The 22711-nt window shown below is 36.0% G+C and overlaps 1 protein-coding gene across 9 annotated transcripts in view; it reads left to right on the top strand.

Moving 5' to 3' along the window:
- The window catches only part of CAST (calpastatin), a 108870-nt gene that overhangs the window by 5077 nt on the left and 81082 nt on the right, over positions 1-22711 (top strand). For all 9 annotated transcript variants that reach the window (XM_079145879.1, XM_079145875.1, XM_079145880.1 and 6 more), the window contains exon 2: positions 8280-8342. In XM_079145879.1, coding sequence (XP_079002005.1) covers positions 8280-8342 — 63 coding nt within the window. The remainder of the gene's footprint in view (positions 1-8279; positions 8343-22711) is intronic.

Raw genomic sequence — 22711 nt, 5'->3', positions numbered from 1 at the left:
CCATGCAGTTAATCCTGAATAACTATCTTCTTTATATGGGTATTACAAAGAAAGTTATTCCTTTAATGTTATAATTTGATAACAATTTTTAGATGAGTGTAAAGGTATCAGATATTAAAAACTAGGCCTTTAATTTTCTTACATTTCTTTAACATTACACTCCCACAACACTGAGCTCATAGTGGTCACTCAAATGATTTTATTTTTTCTTTCTTTCTTTCACAAATAAGCCGTACATTTCAATTAGCTCTTTCCATGAGTTTGGAATTTTCAGTATTAAAACAGCTAGGATTTTGTTTAGGGGTGACTTTAAAAAATTCTCTTGAGATAAGGGGATCCTAACATTTTCAAGATTTTTTCTTAAGAAAAATTTCACATATATACAGAATAAGAGAGAAGAGTATGATGAGCTGCCCCTCTAATTTGCAAACCAACTGGCATCAATAATCATCAAAATCTTGCTTTTTCTGTACACACACACACACACACACACACACACACCCCATTCCAAAATATTTTAAATAATGAGAATTACAAATTTAAGTTTTATACCTGTAACCAACTTGCTGTAGATCCCCCATGCAGTTCAGATTCTCTGGGGTAACATGGATGTGTGAGAATAATATAATAGTCATGATATTAAAAAAAAATACTCAACAAAATCTTAGAAAGTGACCCTGTTTTCTTTGTAACTAAAAAACTAAATTCTTCTGCTGTGATACTTACAGTCTTAGAAAATGAAAGCTTCAAAGCTTTCTTTACTTCTCATCTTCATTTCACTGTCTCATAATTCACAATCAGATTGATGCCAAGGAAAAAGAAGAGAGTGGAATAATCATAGTACTCTTAAAATGAACTACACATTGGGTCAGTCTCCTTTAACATTGACAACTTTCATAAATACACCAGCCCCTGGGATGAGTACTATTAGTTCCATTTTGTCAGGAGAAACTGAAAGGTTTATTATTTGCCCAAGGTTACATATCCTTCCAAAGCCATGTTTTTTTCTGTCCTATTAGAGTTTATCACAACTAAAAGACAAAAAAGACTGTGGAGAGTTGGTTGCCCTGATCATAGAAAAGACTAGGAAACTACCAGGGATGAGTAAGGTGATCCAGAGATTAGAAATGATAGGAAGATGCTGCCAACTCTTGGCTGGAGGGACTGAGGGAGGTGCAGGTTGCCCTGCTGATACTGGAACCACAACTGGCTTGGCCTGAAGAGGTACCCGGTACTGGAGAGGCCCCTAGAGGCAGGAGAGTGGGCGTACCACCTCTCCACACACCCACCACCTTCTGTTTCTTCTTCACCCACTACCTGCCAGTGCCTCCCAAGGCCAAACCCAGCTTGAGGCCATCCATTAAGAGAAAGGCAGAAAGCAAAAATCCCCTGGGACATCAGCAGAATTGGGTTGGGGCTGTGTGGGGAGGAAATCACCCAAAGGCAGGTGGGCCCAGGATCTGCTCCCAGGGAGACTGTTATGAAACACAGGCAGCTAGCTATGTGTCTTGGTCCTTCTGCTTGTTTGCTGTATAATGTGGCTTTAATAAGTAGAATACATAAAAGAATAGATTATTAAGGGAGTTTGCCGGAAATACCAATTTACACATTGTCTCTTTAATTTCCAAGTCATTTTCTCAGCCTTCTTTTTTTATCTCCTTTACTAATCTAAATAGAGCAAAAGTACTTCTCAGTACTGTTCACAGGTTTGTGGAAATACATTATTTAATCAAGAATTGTTTGTCATGGCCAAACCATGTGTCTTGGAGAAAAAAAGAATAATTTACCATCTGGCTGGGAAAGCAAGATACACATGTATGAAATTATTAGTGAGCAAGAAAGTAGACAATAAAGTTCTAATCTGTTTGTTCTACTCAGAAAGTAGAGACTGCTGTACAGATGGGAAGATATGATGTTTTACTAATAGAGCTCAGAACTGGACAGGAAATCCTGGTGTGAACACAGAGTACAGGGCTCCCTCACTCAGCAACCAGAACTTGCCCAGGAGAATCCCAAAGCTGCACCCACCTGCCTGAGCCTGGGAACCTCCCCATGAGTACTGACTCAGTTGGGTGGTTTGAGGAGCAGAACCTTCCACTTCCTGTCACAGTGTCCACAAGTCTCCCCTCAAAATCAGTAGTTCCTAATCCTGGCTGCATATTAGAATCAGCTGGGGGATTATAGAAAAATAGATCCATTCCCAGGTACTTTTTACTTTTCAGTTTCATAAACACAGTAGCATTTTACACTTTTCACATCCTGGCTTAGATTTGCAGGAGCCATCTTTCTGTCTTCTTTCTTCTCTTACAAGTTTAGAAGTTTGTTTGATTTTATCCTATTCTGTGAAATGCTCTGTGTGTGTGTATCTGGATAACAATAGGGAGGGTGCCCAAAAGCTGCAAAACTGAAGCCCAGCGCTGTGTGAGAGGTCAGGCTTCAAGTCTTGCCACTCCTAGTTCTTGTTGATTTCCCCACAGTTTTGTGGGTTTGCTGTGGCAGAAAATTTTAAACATATAAATACTGTCCCCCAGAATGAAGCCAAAGGACAACTTTCCTGGCTGATGTCAGGGGTGAAAACAACATCAAGAAGAATTATTTCTTGTCAGTGGAAGACAGGGAAACTTTCCATCCAGTCTTTGCCCCCTGCCTCTGAACTCCCGTTGTACATACCACCCAGTTCTTCATCTCAACCCCATGTGGCTTCCTGTCTTCTGTGTCCATATCCTCCAGTGAGGCTCTTTACTGATTTAGGACTAGCACCCTGTACAGCTGCTTTGGCTTTGACCTTCTCTCTACCTGATAATGTAGTACAGAATTCATAAGTATTCTTAAGTATGCATAAGTGTGTTTGATTAAATTTATACAACCAATCAGTTTTAGAATAGGCAAGTTTTGCCATTTGTTATTCTTGTTTATTTTGTTTTCATTTTAGAGTACTAGATTGCTCTAAGTCTTTCTTGAGGCAAAGCACATGGTCCTAGCTAGCATTAAGCTAGATATAGAGTGATCTAATCTCAGGGTTATAGTAATTATAGTAAACTATAATGCTGAGTGGTGTGACCAAGTAGGACATCACCTTTCCGTTCCTCAGTTTCTTTATCCATAGAAACAGACAACACAGTGTAGTGCTGTGGAAAGCCAAGGAGACCACACAAGGAAATACCCACACTGCCCTCGTATGGGATTCATTGACTTCATGGTTCAGTCTCTTTTCTAGTCTACACCACTTCTCTACTGCATGCTTCTCTTATCTCTCCCCACCCCTACCAGCTACGTATGGGTAATGTCATGTAAGGAGAGTTTTCTGTCTTCTTTCTTAGGAAAATTCATGGCAGGTTCCTGAGCTGGATCGCTTTTATATACATCTTTCTCATGTGTTTCATTCCACCAGCTAAATATTGTGCATAGTGATCCATTAGTCCATGAAATCAAAACAAAAACAATAACTGGGCACTTTGAACCTTCCTGTGAAAAGACTTAATTCATTTTTCAACATTAACAAACTGCTGAATATTGAATAATCCCCAAGAAATGAGCAGGGCAATGCATATTGTATACAGTTGCTATTTATTGGAAATTGAATGTTATTAAGGAATTCTTAATTGTCTTAGTGTAATAATATTAGGTTTATATGGGGAAATGTGCTCAATTTAAGTGGATACTTAGCCTTTGAAACATTTAGCATTCAAGTATCAGGTTATCTGCAATTCACTTTTAAATACAGGTACATATAGAGGTTTAGACTGTGTGTGTGTGTGTGTGTGTGTGTGTGTGTGTGTGTGTGTGTGCTTGTAAACATGAGAAAATGTAGCAACAATGTTAGTAGTTGTTGAATATAGCTGGTGGGAATGTGGGCATTCATCATATTATTATTTCAACTTTTTTCTATGCTTGAAAATTTTTAAAATACAAAGCATTTTTAAAAAAGAAGAAAAAGCTTTTTAAAAAAAACTTGAAAAGTATAATCCATAAGGTTTGAAAAAAAGTTGCTACTTGATTTATAAGTGATTTTCATTCGTCATTGTAGTTTTGTGTGTTAAAAAAAAAGTTCAACAAATGGTACTGGGAAAACTGGAAATCCATATGTAGGAGATTGAAATTGAACTCCTATATCTCACTGTGCACAAAACTCAAAGTGGATCAAAGACCTTGGCATTAGATTCAGAGACCCTGCACCTACTAGAAGAAAATGTAGGCCAAACTCTCCCTTATGTGGGTTCAGGAACAGATTTCCTCAATAAGACTCCTAAAACACAAGAAGTAAAATCAAGAATCAATAAATGGGATGGCATCAAACTAAAAAGTTTATTTTCACCAAAGTAAACAATCAAGAACATGAACAGAGAGCCTACAAAATGGGAGAGTCTTTACCACTTGCACCTTAGATAGAGCATTAATCTCCAGAACATACAAAGAACTCAAAAAACTTAACACCAAAAAACCAAATAACCCAATCAATAAATAGGCAAAGAAGCTGAACAGGCATTTCACAGAAGAAGCAATACAAATAGTCAAAAAATATGAAAAAAAAAATGCTCAACATCTCCAGCAATTAGAAAAGCAAATTAAAACTACACTGAGATTCTATCTCACTCCTGTCAAAATGGCAATTATCAAGAATACAAGTAATCATAAATATTGGTGAGGATGTGGGGGAAAAAGGTTCACTCATACATTGTTGGTGGGACTGCAAATTGGTGCAACAACTCTGAAAAGCAGTATGGAAATTCCTCAGAAAACTTGGAATAGAATCACCATTTGATCCAGCTATCCCACTCCTTGGAATATATCCAAATGATTTAAAATCAACATAGTACAGTTATGCAGCCACATCAATATTTATAGCAGCTCAATTCACAATAGTCAAGTTATGGAACCAATCTAGATGCCCTTCAACAGTTGAATGTATACAGAAAATGTGGTGTATATACATAAAGAAAGATGAAATTATGGCATTTGCCAGTAAATGGATGGAACTGGAGAATATCATGCTAAATGAAATAAGCCAGTCCCCACAAACCAAAGGTGGAATATTCTCTCTGCTAGGTGGATGTTAACACACAATAAGGAGTTGGCGTGGGAAGAATAGAAAAGTTCATTGGATTAGACAAAGGGGAATGAAGGGAAGGGGGATGGGAATAGGAAAGACAGTAGAATGAATGCGACACAACTTTACTATGTTCATTAAATATGAATACACAACCAGAGTATCTCCACATCATGTTCAACCACAAGAATAGGATCAAAATTGTAGTGGGTTGCACCCCATGTATGTATAATATGTCAAAATACACCCTACTATCATGTATATCTAAAAACAACAAATACAAAAGAAAAGAAGTTATGTTTATTAAAAGGAAATAAGTTTTGAAATCATAAAATGCCAGTGCTTACATCTTTAAGTTGCCATTATAACTCAACATTTTTAAAAGCATTCATTTTATACAGCCCTCCAAATCATTACTTGAAGCTTACAAAATTTGGAGAATTTTGAGCACTCCATTGGAATCAAGTAATGAATGATGTTGGTCAATCAAGAGAACTATGAATGGAATCCCATTGAAGCACCATAAGGAAACATTTTTAAATGTTTAAATAAATCATCTATATGCTTATATTTTATTTTTATTTTTTGTTTCCCACCTCACTATGTTTATTTAATCAGAGAATAAGCAAGTAGACTTAATTGTATTGTGTAACATATAGATTTGATATACTGTGCCAAACTTGTCTGTATGAAACAATCTTTACTAGTAACTTTGTCCTACCTCACATTTTCCTAGAAGATTGCTGTAATTTAAATTTAAAAGTGAAAATGCTATATGTACACTTACTGGGGGGCAGTAAACCACAATATACATTTGCCACAAAGCAGAGAGTTGAGGGAGACTATACAGAGAACATGGGATCTTGTACTGGATAAGAGTGAGTTGGCTTTTTATGTTTTCTCATTTGAAGAATGAAATAGTAACAACCCTTGACAAGTAGATAAGGCACTCAAAATTGGTAAACAGTCAGTAAAACTGTGGATATTGTTGTTACTTTATCTAATCTGAAGGAGATATGGAAATGAAGATAACTGAATGTGATATCATGGTTCTAAAATTACTAGTTTTGGAAGGAGACAGATTTGGTAAATCTCTTGGTAGATTTCTCCTTATCAATCCAAAGAATGAGTGATTCTTTTAGAGATGGTAAAAGAAAAACTTCAGACAAAATAAATTTAACAGAGTTCATTTGAGCAATGAAGCAATTCAGGAATTGGGCATCTAGACTCAAACCTGGAAAAGGTTCAGATAGCTCTGTTCCAGCAGCATGAGCAGTGAGCTTATGTAGGCCAAACACAGAAATAAAGAAATTACTTGTTGGCTACAGCTAGACATTTGTCCCTAGGTTGTTTTCATTATTGTTGTTTTACCATTTGATTGGCTGTGATTGACTGAGGCTTTTTTTTTTTTTTTTTTTTAAGTTGATTATAAGAAATGTTTCCCAGTTCAGTTTGAATTAGCTTCCGTAGGGAACCTGGCTTCAGAGACAACCTTCCTACTTTAACCCACATAAGTATTTCCCACCTCATCTCCAAGTCTGGCCTCTGCAAATCTTTCTAATTCTTCTAATACTTGCCACTTACCATCTACCTCAGGTATCTATGTGGGCTTTTAGTTTTGTTAATGCTGTTATTACTGTTATCATTTGAGATAGGTTCTCACTGTGTTGCACTCATGGCCTCCCACCTTAGCCTCTCCAATAGCTGGGGCAGCAGGCAAGTGTCATAATGCTGGGCTTGTACATGGGCTTTTAAATGACCCACATATAATTATTCAGTACTGAGTGCCCTTAACTATGGATGAAGAATCCCTTGACTAGGACATGTAGGTAAAACTAGTCATGTAGAGAATTTCATTCATCAAACTATTGCAGCCCAGTTGCTTTTATTGGATTTCATCCACTGATCCATGAGGCTTTCTTTTGTGGAAGAATTTTCATCCATCAAAATGATTCATTACTAGTTGTTCATACAAAGAACTATTAAAGAAGGATTTTATCATGTGTTCTGGTCTCCTTGACCATTTTTTTAAACTAGCATATCTGTTGATATGATTAAAGATATTGTAATCCAATTCCATTTATCATAGTAGTGTGCAAACAACAGATTTTAAGTTAAAAAAAAAAAACTGTTTTATGACCTTTTTCCATTTACTAGAAATGGGCCCTTCTGAAAAACACCAAATTGCTACTTTCCTTAGTTTTCTCATTTATAAAACCATATGACCTATTTTGTATCAAATATGTATATGAAAATGCATGGTAAATAATGTAGAATGATATACATTATTACCATCACTATTTTTGTCACTCTTCTTAATTTAAATAATTTACTTCTCCATAATCATGTGTGATTCTACTTTAGGGAACATATTATTTTATGTTTTTGGTTAACTGAAGATGATCAAGATTGAATCCAATGATGAGCTTTTATTTCTCATGTATTTGGCCCGTTTCTCACTGTCTTGCACTTCTCACAGTGTGAAAGAAATGAAATAATTCTTTGTATGCTTTTTAAGGAATATATAAATATTTTTCATTTCTCAAAAATGTTTAATAAACTCTGTGGCTTATTTTATCACTGAAACAAATGAACATGTGAGCTTCATAAAGCTTCAAGTTCCATATAAAAAGACTTACATTCATCCCTAATGTCCTATTTAAAAAAAAAAAAAATCTAGACATAATGAAATTCTAAAGCCATAACAAATAGAAGTTGCATGTGTGGTCTTTCCCCTTCAGTTTTTGTCATTCTGCATTGGTGAATATTCAAATGGAAGAACTCTAGGGAATTCTCACGATCTGTTGGAAGTGGTGGGTGACTGGAAGGTGATTGGACACTTGTATTCATATGAGCTGAGGCTTAAGTATGGCTTTCAGACACAAGATGGCCCTTAGAGATCTCATCTCTATGATGAACTAGATGTCTCCCATTGTAGCAATTTGGGCTTCAAAAATCCACGAGATGAGATGCTGCGTTGGCATCACCATCAGCTCTGCATCTGGCTAATTACAGACTGACTTTCTAGATGCCAAATGAATATCTGTAGCATCCCTTCTATTTCAAAAGCCACCTATGTTTGTGTATTACTAATATTCTCTGGAGGGAGATTAAAGGATGCTGTACTTAAAGCCTATTCATTTAGCATTTCTGAATTAAAGACACTATTATCTTTTATCACCTTCCTCTATTAAACATTGTCTTTTTTTTTTTTTCTTTAACATTGTTATAGCATGTCAATGAGAAAATCAGTGGATCGCCTTCCAAACAAGGAGAAAAGAAAGGATCAGATGAGGTAATTTCCACAGTACTGGGTTTTCATTTTCTCTTGCTTGCAAATTGTGAATTCTGTTTTGAAATATTAAATAATAATGTAATAAAGATTTCTTATTGGCCAACTTAGTTTTAACTAAGATTTGATTCATGAATGGAAGTGGAAATCACTAAAAATAAATTTAAAAAAATGTTTCTCAGAAAGAAACCTTTAGGAATACTTCTAATTTAGAAAGAGAATTCAGTTTTTTAAAGCGTTTTCCCCACAGGACTTGTGCATCTTAATTGTTTGGTTGGTGAATGTGATAGGGATAGAAGGGAAGCCAAATGCTGTAGTAGGAAAGGAAACCCTTTTTCAGGATAGTGTACCCATGAAAGGAGGTCATGATGGCCTACATTAACTATTCGGGTTTGTAGACAAAAGGAAAAGTGAACTATTTTTATGTGCATTGATCCTGTGGAAATACTAGTAAAACTAAATCTCCCCACTCTGAGATGGGTTTTCTTTGCCTGTGAATCTCTCCATTCACTGAATGACGCACGGTTCTGTTCACCTTCAGCCTTGACCGACTTGTCTGGGGAAGGGTCGTGTGAAAGTTCAGTTTTTGAAAGGGTATTAAATTTACCTTCATTTTGCTGCTTTTTGCACATTAAGAATCAGGAGAACTATTCATCTTCAGCCAGTAGAAATTGTGTTATCTCTACCTTCTAAAGGTCAGGTAGCCAAATCCTAAAAGATCTGTGGAAATTTAGAAATTTAGAAAGCATAAAGTGCTTTCTTTTATGTTTATACTATCAAGATTAAGCTGGAGTTTTTGGAAAGTTTTGTTCTCTACCTGCTTACTTTCTGCAGTTCCAAAATATTCAATACATCCTGACTAGAAGCTACTGTGTATTCTGCAATGTTTATATTCTTCGACTTTCTACCATTGTCTCCATTACCAATATTCCTGAAAATATAATTTAGATTATTTCTCATCAGCCAAATTTGTATTAAATGTTTTGTTACCATACAAAGCAAGTTTTTAAAAAACAAAAAGCAAAAATAAATTTGTATGAAGATTTCTACAATGTGCACAACCATAGAAATGAAAAGTTTTACCCCATTCATGTACAATGAATCAAAATGCAGTCTGTAAAAATAAAAAACAAATGATTAAAGAAATTAATTTTCATATGAAAAATCATGTATTTCTGTCTTTTAGTATCTAAAACTTCATCTGGCATCATTCAATCTCTTTATCAACCCTACTCTTTAACTATATTCCCAAATAATTAATTAACCAAATTAATTATTTAGACATGTAGGAAACGTTTCCTCTTTGAAAGCTCTAGCAATCCTTTTTTCTCCAGACTATGATATATGTTTTTGGATATTATTGTATATTAATATTAATCAAGATTAAACTATTTGTGTGCATACACACACACACACACACAAAGCAAAATCTTTTCCAACCTAGTCAAATGTTTTTTTTCCACACTTTTTTCCTAGAGCTTTATTATTATTATTATTATTATCTTTTTTTACAGGCTGCATTTTGATTCATTGTACACAAATGAATACAAATTTTCATTTCAGTGGTTGTGTGTGTTAAATGTTTTTATATGGTCTTTCTGGTCAATTATGTTATAACTTGAAGGCTTAAATAGTATATTCTGAATTTTTTGTTAGTCACCTTTTAGTTGCTGTGACGAAAACACCAGACAAGAACAATGTAGAGGAGGAAAAGTTTATTTAGGTGCTTGGTTTCAGAGGTTTAGTCCATGGTTAGTGGAGTCAATTGCTCTTGGTGCAAGGTCATTGCTGAGGGCATGGCAGAGAAGCACTGCTCTGTTTATGGAGGCCAGGAAGCAGACAGAGAGGAAGGGGCTGTAGAGAATATGAACCCTTCCGGGACATGCCCATAGTCCTCCTGTCATGCCCCACCTGCCTATAGTTACCACTCAGTCCATTCAAACTAGGATGAACTTATTAGATTGCAGTTCTCACAATCCAGTCATTTCACTTCTTTCAATAATCCTGCTAATACAGAGCTTTTGGGGGATGCCTCATGTCTAAATCATAACAAATGTATCAGCATTGTTTAAACAACAACTGCTAGCACAGAGTTGTCTTTTTATAATATCTGGAGTATAAAATCTCTCATTTTGTCTTTATGAAAGGATGGAGAAACACTTCTTAGACATCCTGTGACAAATGCCACAAGGGAAGAACTCAAGGTTTTTGTGTCCATAGAGGTAGACACAGAACTTTGATTTTGAAACTGGAAGGCTGAACTTCTACCTCAACAGGAGAAAAAGGGAGTTATCCTCTGTCTTTTAGTAATCAAACAATTCCAACATGGTTTTAGAGATTCACTGAAAATTCACATGTACAACCCCTACCCTTTGCTGGAGCCTGGGTATGTTGGTTTGTTCATCCAGCAGACATAGAGAATAGAGTGACTGCCTTGCTCCCTTGTCTTAAATTATTGCTTTATACAAAATAAATGCAATAGAGTTTAGTTGAGCAAAAAGCAATTCATGAACCAGGCAGTACTGAAAACTGAAAGAGTTTCAGAGAGTTCTGCTCTCTCACCAAATTCCACCCATATCTACTTGTCAGGGTAGACAAGCATAGGTGTGAGTGACTTGTAGTCAAGATATGTTTCTAAATGATCCATTCCCCAAGTGTCTATAATTACCTTACGTGCAAGTAAGCCACTGATGAGATATCTTGGCCCTGGAGACAGTTCAAGCAAATTGTCCTGCAACAGGCAATATTTTGCCTTTGTATTCATGATTATAAAACATGTACAATCTGAATTTGCTATCTGCTGTACAGATAACAAATGACCAGTTATCATTGACTTTCTTACCAAATTTACTAGAGGAAGTTTTCCTAAACTGATTCCTTCTTCCAGTTTCTCATCTGCTACTCTGCTGAATAAAGAAGGTACAAGGGAGACCAGTAGATTACACAACTTTCCTCTGCCCTCCTCCAATCCCCATCCTGTACTCAAAAGATAGGGTGACTAGAGAGCAGAAAAGCAAAAACACTTAACATCAGCATCTCATGAACCCCAATGAACAAAATTCTTATAGATTGTGGTTTCTCTATTTTTCAGTTCTAAATTACTGTTTGTGTAAACTTCCTGTATATTTAAAAACCCCTTCATGGATGTCTCTTTTTAATTGGAAAATATTATCTATGTGAAAACAGATAAATACATTTTCATTGTAGGTCCCTGTTAATAATGCTCTTTTGTTATCTTTGCTTAGAAATTGGAATATGTCATGTATAACTAATTACAACAAATTTTTTAAAAACTCAGGATAAGCAGCTTTTCACCAAACATAATATATAGTTAGCCCTCTGTACTGTGCATTCCATACCTGTGGATTAAACCAAACTTTGGTTAAAAATATCCAGGAAAAAAATGTGTCTGTACTAAACATGTGTAGACTTTTTTCCCATGGCATTATTATATAAATGATACAATATAATATAATGGAACAACTATTCACATTGCATTTATATTTATATTGGGTATTATAAATAATATAGAAATGATTTAAAGTATACAGGAGGATTTAAGTTATATGGAAATTCTACACCATTTTATGTAAAAGGCTAGAGCATCATAGATTTTGGTACCTGTGGGGGCCTCCTGAAACTAATCTCTCACAGATATTGAGGGATAACTATGTAGGAGTAAAAGAGACATAGAGAATGTGCCAAGATGTAAATAGTGGCCATCTCTCTGGGGGCTTGAATTTTAGAAGATGGTACCTTTTAAAAAATTCATTGGCAGTTTTTAGATTTTTTTCAATGATTATGTTTTAGCTATATGATTTTAAAAAGTTACTAAAATAGTACGTATATTATGAATGCACAATGTTATCACATTGATTTAAGAATATACACAAAATTTAGTAGCAGTGGTTATAATTAAGTGTTGAGACTCTGGGTATTAGTATTATTTTTTACCCAAGTACATATTACTTTTGTGATTTAAAGAGAAAAAAGACTAACTTCATTTAAAGGAAAAATATGGAAAAATAATTTAAACTGGAGTCACTGTTTAATTTATACATTTTAAAGAAAGGAAAAATGTAAATACCAAAGAAGAGAATGCCACCAATGCTGTTATGATAAAGAAAATGTATCAAGTTTTTATCTTTTCCTTTAAGCCACAGTTTCTATTCCTCTCTATTTATATCTCCTTTTCTTTAGTCATAAAAAAATCCATTATTAAATTTGAAACTTTTAAAACTGACTCTGTAAGATCGTTACCACTTTGTGCTTTAAAGTCCATTCCCCAGGATTTCACTGAACTATGTTGCTACAAGGCTCACATTCCCCCAATGTGACCAGAGTTGTCAGTCAAATATTTTAGATAGATTTTATTGCACCCAAATTTGGAAGGACTTCTTCCCCCCCCCCCGCCCCCCCGCCCAACTGTATTTAAAGACACTGGTGATAAATGTCTTCATTTTTCTTTTTCCTTGCTCTCTAGTCACTCTTTTATTTGGGTCCTTAGTCCATGCACCTTTTGGTCTTATAATTTCTCTACATCTGAGAAAGGCTTAAAGAGTTGGTAACAATTGGTATGAACAAGCAAATTCTCAACCCACTTACCCTACTTTATCTTCTGTCTATACCTGGGATTAAATATGGTATTTAACCTGATCATACTTGGTGCTCTGTTTTTAAAGGAGGAAATGTAACTTTTGGTTTAACAAATCACTTGGGATAATGTCCCCATGTTGAGTTGGTCAACATTAGCAAGTCCTGGAAGAGAACTGGGACAAGCATCCATTTAAGGGACATGGGTCTTGACAGGAGAGTTAGCTGCAGGGTGTTCACTGTGGCTCGCAAGCTCATGTTTCAGTGCTAAGAAAGAGGCAAAGCTGCAGAGCTGGGCCAAGGCCCGTCCCACCTGGCTCACCTGGAGATCCAGACACTAGTGGCCAACCCTGAATCCATCTGGAACCCCCAAATTCTTATAGACTCAGTTTCTCTATTTTTTGCTTCTAAATTGTATCTAATTTTTTGTTGGCCAGATATTTTTTAAGATGATTTTTCTTCACGGAAGGAGAATAGTTAATGTGAATCTAAGCATGTTTTACTATTGACTTCACCCAAGACAGGCACTCAATATAAAATTATAGTACAACATTCTTAGGTAGCAACTCTCTCCCCTCCAAATCCTGTACCTATTGCTCCATGGTTTTCTGACTTTTCATGCTGCAGAGAAAATTAGGCAGTCTAATTTTGATTTATTTCTGGAGAGTTTATTTTTCTTGCCTTGTTCCTTGTAAGATGTTAAAATTTTTTTAAAAATTGCCGAATATACCTGTATGTTTTTAAATTAATTTTCCTGCAATTTCTATTACTTATTTATATAATTATTGCTCTTACTTAAGTTTCACCTATTCTCAAAAACAGAATAATTTTGAGATTAAACATTCATTGTCTTCTGCCTCACAGTCTTCTCTCTTTGACATTTACTTTTGCATTCTCAGGGAATTTCTGAAGTTTCTCCTTCATATTTTTATTTTTTCTTAATTCTGCTCTTTGAAGCTTCCAATACAAGTTTAAATGGGAGGGAGGGTGTTTGTTTTGGGTCATCTTTTCTTCCCTCTCTTTTTGTCCTGCTTTTTTACCTTTCCACCTCAGTCTACAGTCTCTACCCATTTCATGGTAGTAATTCTTTTGTGTTTCCTGTCATGGATGCGTACTTTTTCCTATATTTTCCTCTTGTAGCACCCCTTTCTGTGAGAGCTTCAGTTTTTCAGTCTTTAGGATGATGGTGCTCTCCTCCTTCCTTGGTGGTGTTTTGGACTTCTCTGCTTCCCCATGTTGAAGTAGGGCTCTGTCTGCACCCAGAGCACACCAACAGTTGTGAACATGTTGTCCTACGCCTGCTCTCTGTCCAAGCCCACAGGTGAATCTCCTCAGATCTAAGCTTTTGACAGATGGATGTGCACACTCCTGGTAAAACTCCATTCTCTAATGTGCTTTCATTCAGTATAGAACATCACCCGCATGGAATTAAACAGGGAAGAACTTCACTCCTTAGGATGTACTGCTAATGGGGCCCTTCTTACCTCTACCCTCATGAAGACCACTTTACTTTGGACAGATTTTCCCCAGATTACAGTGTGCTACTGCCACACCCTATCCACAAACCCTTGCTCCAACACCTTGCACATTCCACTGAGCCTGCCCTAAATTCTGTTTAGTTTGTTTCCAGGATTTGTAGTGTTTGAGTTAGTTTATGAAGAGAGGTCCTAGCTGAGCTCAGTGGCACATGCCCTGTAATCCCAGCAATGCAGGAGGCTGAGGCAGGGGTATTGCAAGTTTGAGACTAGCCTGAGTAAGTTAGCAAGACCCTGTCTCAAAACAGAAAGGGCTAGGATGTAGCACAGTAGTAGAATGACCCTGAGTTTAATCCCCAATTCCACTTTATTCTCCACATGAGAAGGATTCTACTAAAGAGGAGTGACCTTAGGTTTTCTAGACTTGTGTTTCTGTGTGGAATAAGAGAATTAAGGAGAGAGAAAGGACCTTCCAGGGATGTGGACTTAATCTGTTTCATAGTCATGACACAAAGGTTCACCAATAGTGCCTTTCAAAACAGACCCATTGGCTTTGACTAGAGTGGAGATTCTGCCTAGATTTTGGCACTGGGTTGACTTCCTTCAATGTTTATTGAAGTTCTCTCCACCTCTGTGAGAAGATGAGAGAACAGAAACTGTTAAAATAATTTTCTTTTTTATGCCAGGAATTCTTGGGATTGTCTTATAATTACAGTGTTTAGCTTCTTCAATCAAGTCTTCTCCATTCTGCTCTACTTTTGTATAACCTGTGATATGGGTTTTCATTTTACACTCATTAGTTTGTTGGTTGTGTGTAATTCCTCTTGGTTTCCACAGGAGTCTTGAGGCTTATAAGTTTGGAGATAATTAATCACTGAGGGGCATGCCCTTCTTCTTTTCTGGGATTTCTCTTTGTGGATTCTGGTACATTTACCTTTTCCTAGGTGTTAGTCACAATGAAATAATTTAGCTCACTGCTTGCCTTTTTATAAGTAGTACTAGAATTGTTTTCTTACTTGGAGCCTCTAATATGGGTCTTTATGAATGGTGTATGCATTTAAGTTTAAAGCCTATAATAAAATATCAGGTATTATATAGACATTAAAACAGTTGCTTTATCCTGAGACACAAATTTTTCTTAAATTCAGAGAGATTTAGAAAGTTTACAAAATTCAGGATAAAAACTCTAAGCCACTCTGACGCCACAGTACGAGCAGCTTCTCCATCTACTGTAGAAGCTATGGAAAACCACACTCACAAACCAGTTCACCTACCATCCAAAATTCTTGGTTGGAATTATTGTGGGAAAAAAGTATAGAGCAAAAAGAGAGAAACAAAAGGCGAAGATTGGAAAATGCCTATGTGGGAGGTGGGAAAGAGAAATCGGTGAACAAGTCAAAGCAGCAGCAAAGGAGTAAGAGAAACTAAGCACTCAGAGTAATCAGTGGGGAAGGTGGAAGGAGTAGTGGAGAGTCAGCAGGACCTGAGCTGCTAGTATTTCCAGAATGAGGGGGGCCAGGGCAAGACCCTGACTAGAGACTGGCAGGATGTCAGTATTCTTCTGAACTGCTTCTGTGGAGTGTGGTAGGAGATGTCCATTGCACCGTGGTTATGATTAAGAGGGTCCTGAATGGAGACTCTGTAGATGACTCTTCTTCCAGTGTACACAGATTTATGTGAAGAACAGCTGATAAAGAAGAAGAAGGAAGGGAGGAAGAGGGGAGAAGTTGGTATTTCTTTACACAAGAAATGATAAGTGCTATGAAGAAAACTTTTGAGTGACACTTGGTCATAGCAGAGGACGTTTGCTGGGTGGTGTGAGACGTGAGGCCCTGAAGGAAGACAATTTCTTTGAAAATAAAAGAAAAACAAAGATTAGTAGTTGGAAGCAGTTTGTGATTCCTTAAGAAGGTTTCTAGATGTGAACTTGAAGCATCTTTAGATGGCGGAGCAAGTATGGCAGTGCAATCTGATTCCTGTACTGGTTTGCAGTTGGAATACCTTGGTGATGGGCCGTGGAGAACTTTGAGATTGGTCCGCAGAGCAGCAGGCACAAAGGCTGCCGGACGTTATCTGTTGTAGAGACTTCCTTTAAGTTAATATCAAGTTGTCTGGTTTTAGACTGTAGGACTTTGGGAAGAGGGCAGCTTTAGTTCTCAGTGCTATATGCCAAGTCAGGAGGATGGAGAGTTGTAGCCAGATATTAGAGGAAAGCAAAATAATCGAAAACCTACAAGGCATAGTTTTACATTGGAACAAAATTTCTCTCCAAAAATTACTTCCCTTTTGGTTCTTGTTTACAAAATAAGTCTTGTCTCATTATATTTGGCAGCAAGAAGGGTAATTGGCTACATAATTTTTCTGAATTTCCTTAGCTGGAACTTTTCATGAGTCTTTTCAAAAGACTCTCAAGGCTAGAAAGGCAAACCAAGAACTCACCACCATACTTTGTCTCCTGTACCAATAGATTTGGGTTCATTACAAGATTCTTTACAAGGTCACAAATATGCCCTGAATTTCCCAGGCTTGCCAAGAAGAGATCTTCCTTTCTCACCCACAAGGCTGGGAGCATGAAAGCCAGTACCAGGCTGATTTTTCCTACAGAGCTTTGTAATCATTGACTCCATCAAGTCACTCTTTGTTCCTTAAATCAGATTCTATACGTATTATATTCAAATAGGACATTCTAGTCAAAGCCTTGGTAATATAACCAATTTTTTCTCAATTATGTCTTGTTTTAAAGGAAAATAGATTTTTATTGAATTTATGAAAATAATTATATTGCCATTGAAATAAGAACATTCAATAAAAACTTCCAAATTTTAAAAGGATCAGATAAGGAGTAAAGATAAATGTTCTATTTTTTATTACAAAAGTATAATCTATTAAATTTTTACCCATACAAATAACTTAAGAGAAAAGGGAAAGGGATTATTTATATCTGGACATACAGAACAAAAAAAACCAGCAAAGTTTTAAAACAAAAGCTAATCCTTTTCTGTTCATTCAGTCCCATGTAGTTAATTCTTATACTGTTTGATCTTGGGTGAACAGTTTTATACACTTCTAAATTTATGCACTTGCCTGCTGCTAAATTGCTGAGACTGGCTTTGAACTCATGATCCTCCTGCCTCAGCCTCCTGAGCTTCTGGGATTTCGGGTGAGTGCCACTGTGCCTGGCTCAAACCATTGTACTTTTCATATTAAGGCTTATTTAAAAAAAGAAAAAAAAACTTTTAAATAAATCCATTCAAATCCTAGCCAGTTTGACTACACGAGATAAGTTCACTTCTACAAACCTTTTTCAAGTTTCTTATATCCATACAGCTTTGTTTTTTCCCTGACATTGTCTAACTCATCTGGAACAACCAGTCATTCTACCTTAGAATATAATTACTTTATTTTTCCCTTAACAAAAGCATATTCTATATACCTTGCATACTTTTCACACAAAGTTGCTTCTTTTCACCCTTAGGGTTTACAGAAGTTTCATTTATATATATTGGTCATAATTTTTAACCATTAGTGACCTTTCTTTTACAGAGAGAAGTAGAAAGTAGACAATTGTGAAACTCTGGGATACCAACATTGTGTAGCAGAGCAGCAAATGTTATGAATACACCATCTCACATTTTTTATTATTATTATTATTTTTATTTTTTACAGACTGCATTTTGATTCATTGTACACAGATGGTGTACATCATTTCATTTCTATGGTTGTACATGATGTAGACTCATGCCATTTGTATAATCATACATGTACATAGGGTAATGATGTCTGTCTCATTCCACCATTTTTCATACCCCCTCTCATTTCCCTCTGTGTAATCTAAAGTTCCTCCATTCTTCTCTCACCCCCCTACCCCTCCACCCCCATTATATATCATCATCCACTTATCAGGGAAAACATTCAGCCTTTGGTTTTTTGGGCTTGACTTATTTCACTTAGTATGTTATTCTACTTAGCATGTTATTCTCCAATTTCATCCATTTATCTGCAAATGCCATAATATTATTATTCTTTATGGCTGAATAATATTCCATTGTGTATATATACCACAGTTTCTTTATCCATTCATCTGTTGAAGGGCATCTAGGTTGGTTCCACAATCTAGTTATTGTGAATTGAGCTGCTATAAACATTGATGTGACTGCTTTACTGTAGTATGCTAATTTTAAGTCCTAAGAAGACATACAGGCCATCTCATAATTTTATAGGCATAAGCTGTTTCTTTTCTTTTTTATTAAATTTCTTTTAACTGGTACATAAAAAACATAAAAATCCTGCATATTAATGGGATAATATGGTGTTTCATTACATAGTATTTGTAGTGTAATGTTTAAATTGGGTAAACATATCTCCTCAAATACTTGTCATTTCCTTACTGTAAAAATCTTTCAAATCCTTTCCAGCTTTTGTAAATATACAATAAATTATTGTTATATATATTTACCCTATTGTATATCTGCTCCTTACATGCAGTTTCATACTACAGTGTTCCATGTGGTAAAAAGAATATGTTGATTAAGAGACAATAATTATACTTAGCCTCTCCATGTACCATATAAAAATAAGATGACAAAAATGTACAAACTTAAACTTAGTAGGGAATGTTTCAGTAGTCTATTTTATTTAGGAATGATTTAGATATTTAATGAATATCTATTACTTAACATAAACCTAAGGTTGAAAGTTATGTGTTTGGGAACTGCTTTCAGGCAGACATACTATAATACAAAACAAAGCTAGCCATCACCTCAAGATATTTCCCAATTCTTAAAAATAGTATTTTTGATTAACAAACCCAGATAAAATAAAATTATATATACTCATTATTATATTTAATGCTAATAACTCAGAAAACAACTTCTTTCTTTTTACATCTCCATTCCTTTTTTATTTCTTACTTTTTTCTGTCATATTTTTATTGGTGCCTTATAGTTGTACATAATGGTGGGATTTGTTGTTACATATTTGTACATGCACACAATATGGTATGTAGTTTGGCCACTATCATTCCCCAGTATTTCTTCTTTCCCTTCCCTCCACCATCTCCCTGATCCCTTTCCTCCACTGATCTCCCTTCTTGTTTCATTGAATTAGTAAATTTCATTCACTAAATAATCTTATTTACCAAAGATTTATCCAAATTCTTTATGGCTGAATAATATTCCATTGTGTATATATACCACAGTTTCATTTTTTGTCTTCTGGAAGTTTGGGAAATATTTAACTTAAATAAGTACTCATTTATCCCTAAGTCAATTTGAATAGAATTTCTTCAATGAATGTCATAAATTAATTTGATATATGAGGTGATCTTCAAAAGCTCTTGTGTTGATGAAGGAATGTTTGGAGATGAAATGATTGGATTGTGAGAATCTATAATCTCATCAGTCCATCCTACTTTGAATGAACTGACTGGGTTGTAACTGTGGGCAGGTGGGCATGGCTACTGGAGGTGAGCCACTGGGGGCGTGCTCTGGAAGGGGCATCGTTTTCCCTGTGACCCCTTCCCTCTCTCTCTTCTTTCTGATTGCCATGAGGGGAGCAGCTTCCCTCTGCCATGCCTTCTGCCATGGTGTTTTGCCTCACCTTGGGGCAAGAACAATGAACTTAGCCAACTATGGACTAAACCTCTGAAACCATGAGCCCAAATAAACTTTTCCTTCTCTGTGTTGTTCTTTTTGGGTATTTTGGTCATAGCAATTAAAAGCTGACTAACATATTTGGTAATGCCATCTGGGGTAGGAAAATATCACATATATATAGTATGCATACATACATGAACATACTTGCACAAACATACAAAAATGCAAAGGCCATATAGCTGTCACTCTACCATCTTAATTATTAATTAGGAAGAGATAACAATACAAAATTCACTGGTTTCTTCACTGAGTCTGCTCTTTACTGCACTTTAAATTTTAAGTGCATTGTGTTTCTCACAGATGGAACAAACCAAGGATACCTACTTAATGAGAAGACAATACTGTGTAGCAACATTGGTGGGCAGATTTTTAGATTTTCATTTGCCTTGCTATATACTCTTATGGAGGCTATGGATCAAGTTTTAGACAAGTGACCCAGGAGACATTAAGCAGCGATCTGGATTTGTCCAAAGCCTCATTTGAGTGAGTAAAATATCAAATTTGTTTCAAGTTAGCCTTTAACCTTTTCAGCCTCAGGCAGTTGCTTTTAGTGTCCCCAGTCCCTTGAGATCTCACTAATGGGGTGGGGTCCTAAATTGGAAGCGACTGCAGAGAACTGAGGATCTGAAGTGGGAAGGAAGATTCTGGCAGGGGTGTACAGAGGAGTAGAGGAGGTAGAAGTTCAATGTGGGACGTGTCTAAGGATTTAAGGAAGCTCAGGGGGAATTAAAGGTGGTTAAGATGAGAAAGGAGGATGGGACCTGATAGGAAGGAAGGCATCTTGGAGGAGCCATTTTGGGGAGATCTTAAGTTTTCTAAAGAGAACATTAACATTTCAAATTATCCTCAGTAAAATCATACCAGCAAGAAGGAGATAGAGAGCTGGAGGAGCATGTTGTTGGCAGGGATTTGAGAAGAGGGATTTCAAGTTCCCATGTGAGGGACACAATCAGATAGAACAGAAAGGCCTCATAGAGAGCCAGGGAGAAAAAAATTCAGCCCCAAAGCCCAGAAGAGGATCCCCACTGCTGGGAGAATTTTTCAGCCCAGAGCCAGGCCCAGGAGTCAGGGAATGAATCATCCCCTCTTCAAACAAAAAGCCAGGAAGATCTTCTAGTTCAGGAGGTACCTTTCTAAAAAAGCCTGGGATTCTCACCCAGCTTTAGAGCATGCATTCAGAATCTTAAGTGTAAATATCTGTCCTTACCAGCTTCATTGGGCATTGGTTCAGAGGCACTGAGACTTAAAATGGATCAGCCAAGAGCGAAGACAAAGGCATCAAAGGTGCATACCTAGGGTCAGGAGTGAGAGGTTAGGGATCAAATGATACATCCATCCTATCCAAGTCACAGAACTATAACCGTTAAAGAAAAAAAATTACTCAGGACACTTCTAGGGAATGGTAAGACAGACTTATTCAAGTCCATCTCTATGGGCATATGGACAATTGTAATGGGATTTTTTAGTAAGGGAAAGAGATTGAACTCAACTCTAAATGCAGTCAGAAAAAAATGGAGATTTAAAACCAAAGAGCAGGGTGAGAGGTTGGCGAATGGAAACTGAAGAAGAAGAAACATCAGGGATAAGGAGAATCTTTGTATGACTGAGATGCTTTATATTTTAATAAAGATCTTGGGTTGTTTGGTACTGATCTCTGCCAAGCTTTAATAGGTAATGAGATGCATTAACTAATTAAACAATATCAAATTAGAAAGTGATTATTTGTAAAGATCTCACAGTGACTTCTAAACATACATTTATCTTAATCATTAGACTTCAGACTTCCTAGTGGTCATCATATGAAGGTTGGCCTCCCTGGACTTTTTCTTTTACAAACCAACCCTCTGATTTTTAAGTGATCTCACTTGAGGTAAGGAGAAGAATGTATGGATTCTAGTAAATTCCAGGAGTATATCACTAAAATATGAAATCTGAAAATACAGAAAAGTATATAGGACACTGAGAGCTAAAGGGATCTCATATTTGCATTTTGATTTTGTCTTCACTCAGTACTTGATAGAAAATTGCTTCTCTGAAGATAATTTTGTCATTCACTTTCTTTCTTGCCCACTTTCAGTGAGTGGATTCAGTAGAATCTTAGATCATAAATTTGTTTATCTGAACAATGACGTAGAAGGGTGAATGACTGTTGAATTTAAAAGATATTGATATACTGCTAGCTATAAGGAGACATTGCTTGAATGCTAAACATATACTTTAGGTGACCCCTGGTGGCCAGAATGGGTAATTTCATACTGTGGTTCAGTGTTTAAAAAATTATGGAATAAACTATTTCTTGCCTCAGCAGTGATAACACATTGCTAACTTTGTCTTTCTGGATGCACATGTGTTGGGGTCTGTGTGTATTGAGAAGATTTGGTTTTGACTTTATATGTTCAAAATTGAATAATTGAAAAATCATAAATTATATGCTTGGAAATATTAGAAATGTGATTAGACTTTTCCTTCAATAAAAACACAAATGATATTTAGAAATGTTAAATTGATGACTAAGAGTCATGAATAAGAACTATTAAAATTTTTTGCCTTCAAAATCCAAATTCTAGGAATTTGTTCCAAGTATATAATCAAAGATATGCTCAATGACTTATAGATAAGCATATTTATCATAGCTTTATTTATAATGATA

Source organism: Sciurus vulgaris (assembly GCF_902686455.1).
Source record: "Sciurus vulgaris genome assembly, chromosome: 6".
Lineage (NCBI taxonomy): Eukaryota > Metazoa > Chordata > Mammalia > Rodentia > Sciuridae > Sciurus > Sciurus vulgaris.
This window is presented reverse-complemented; position numbering and strand designations above follow the sequence as displayed.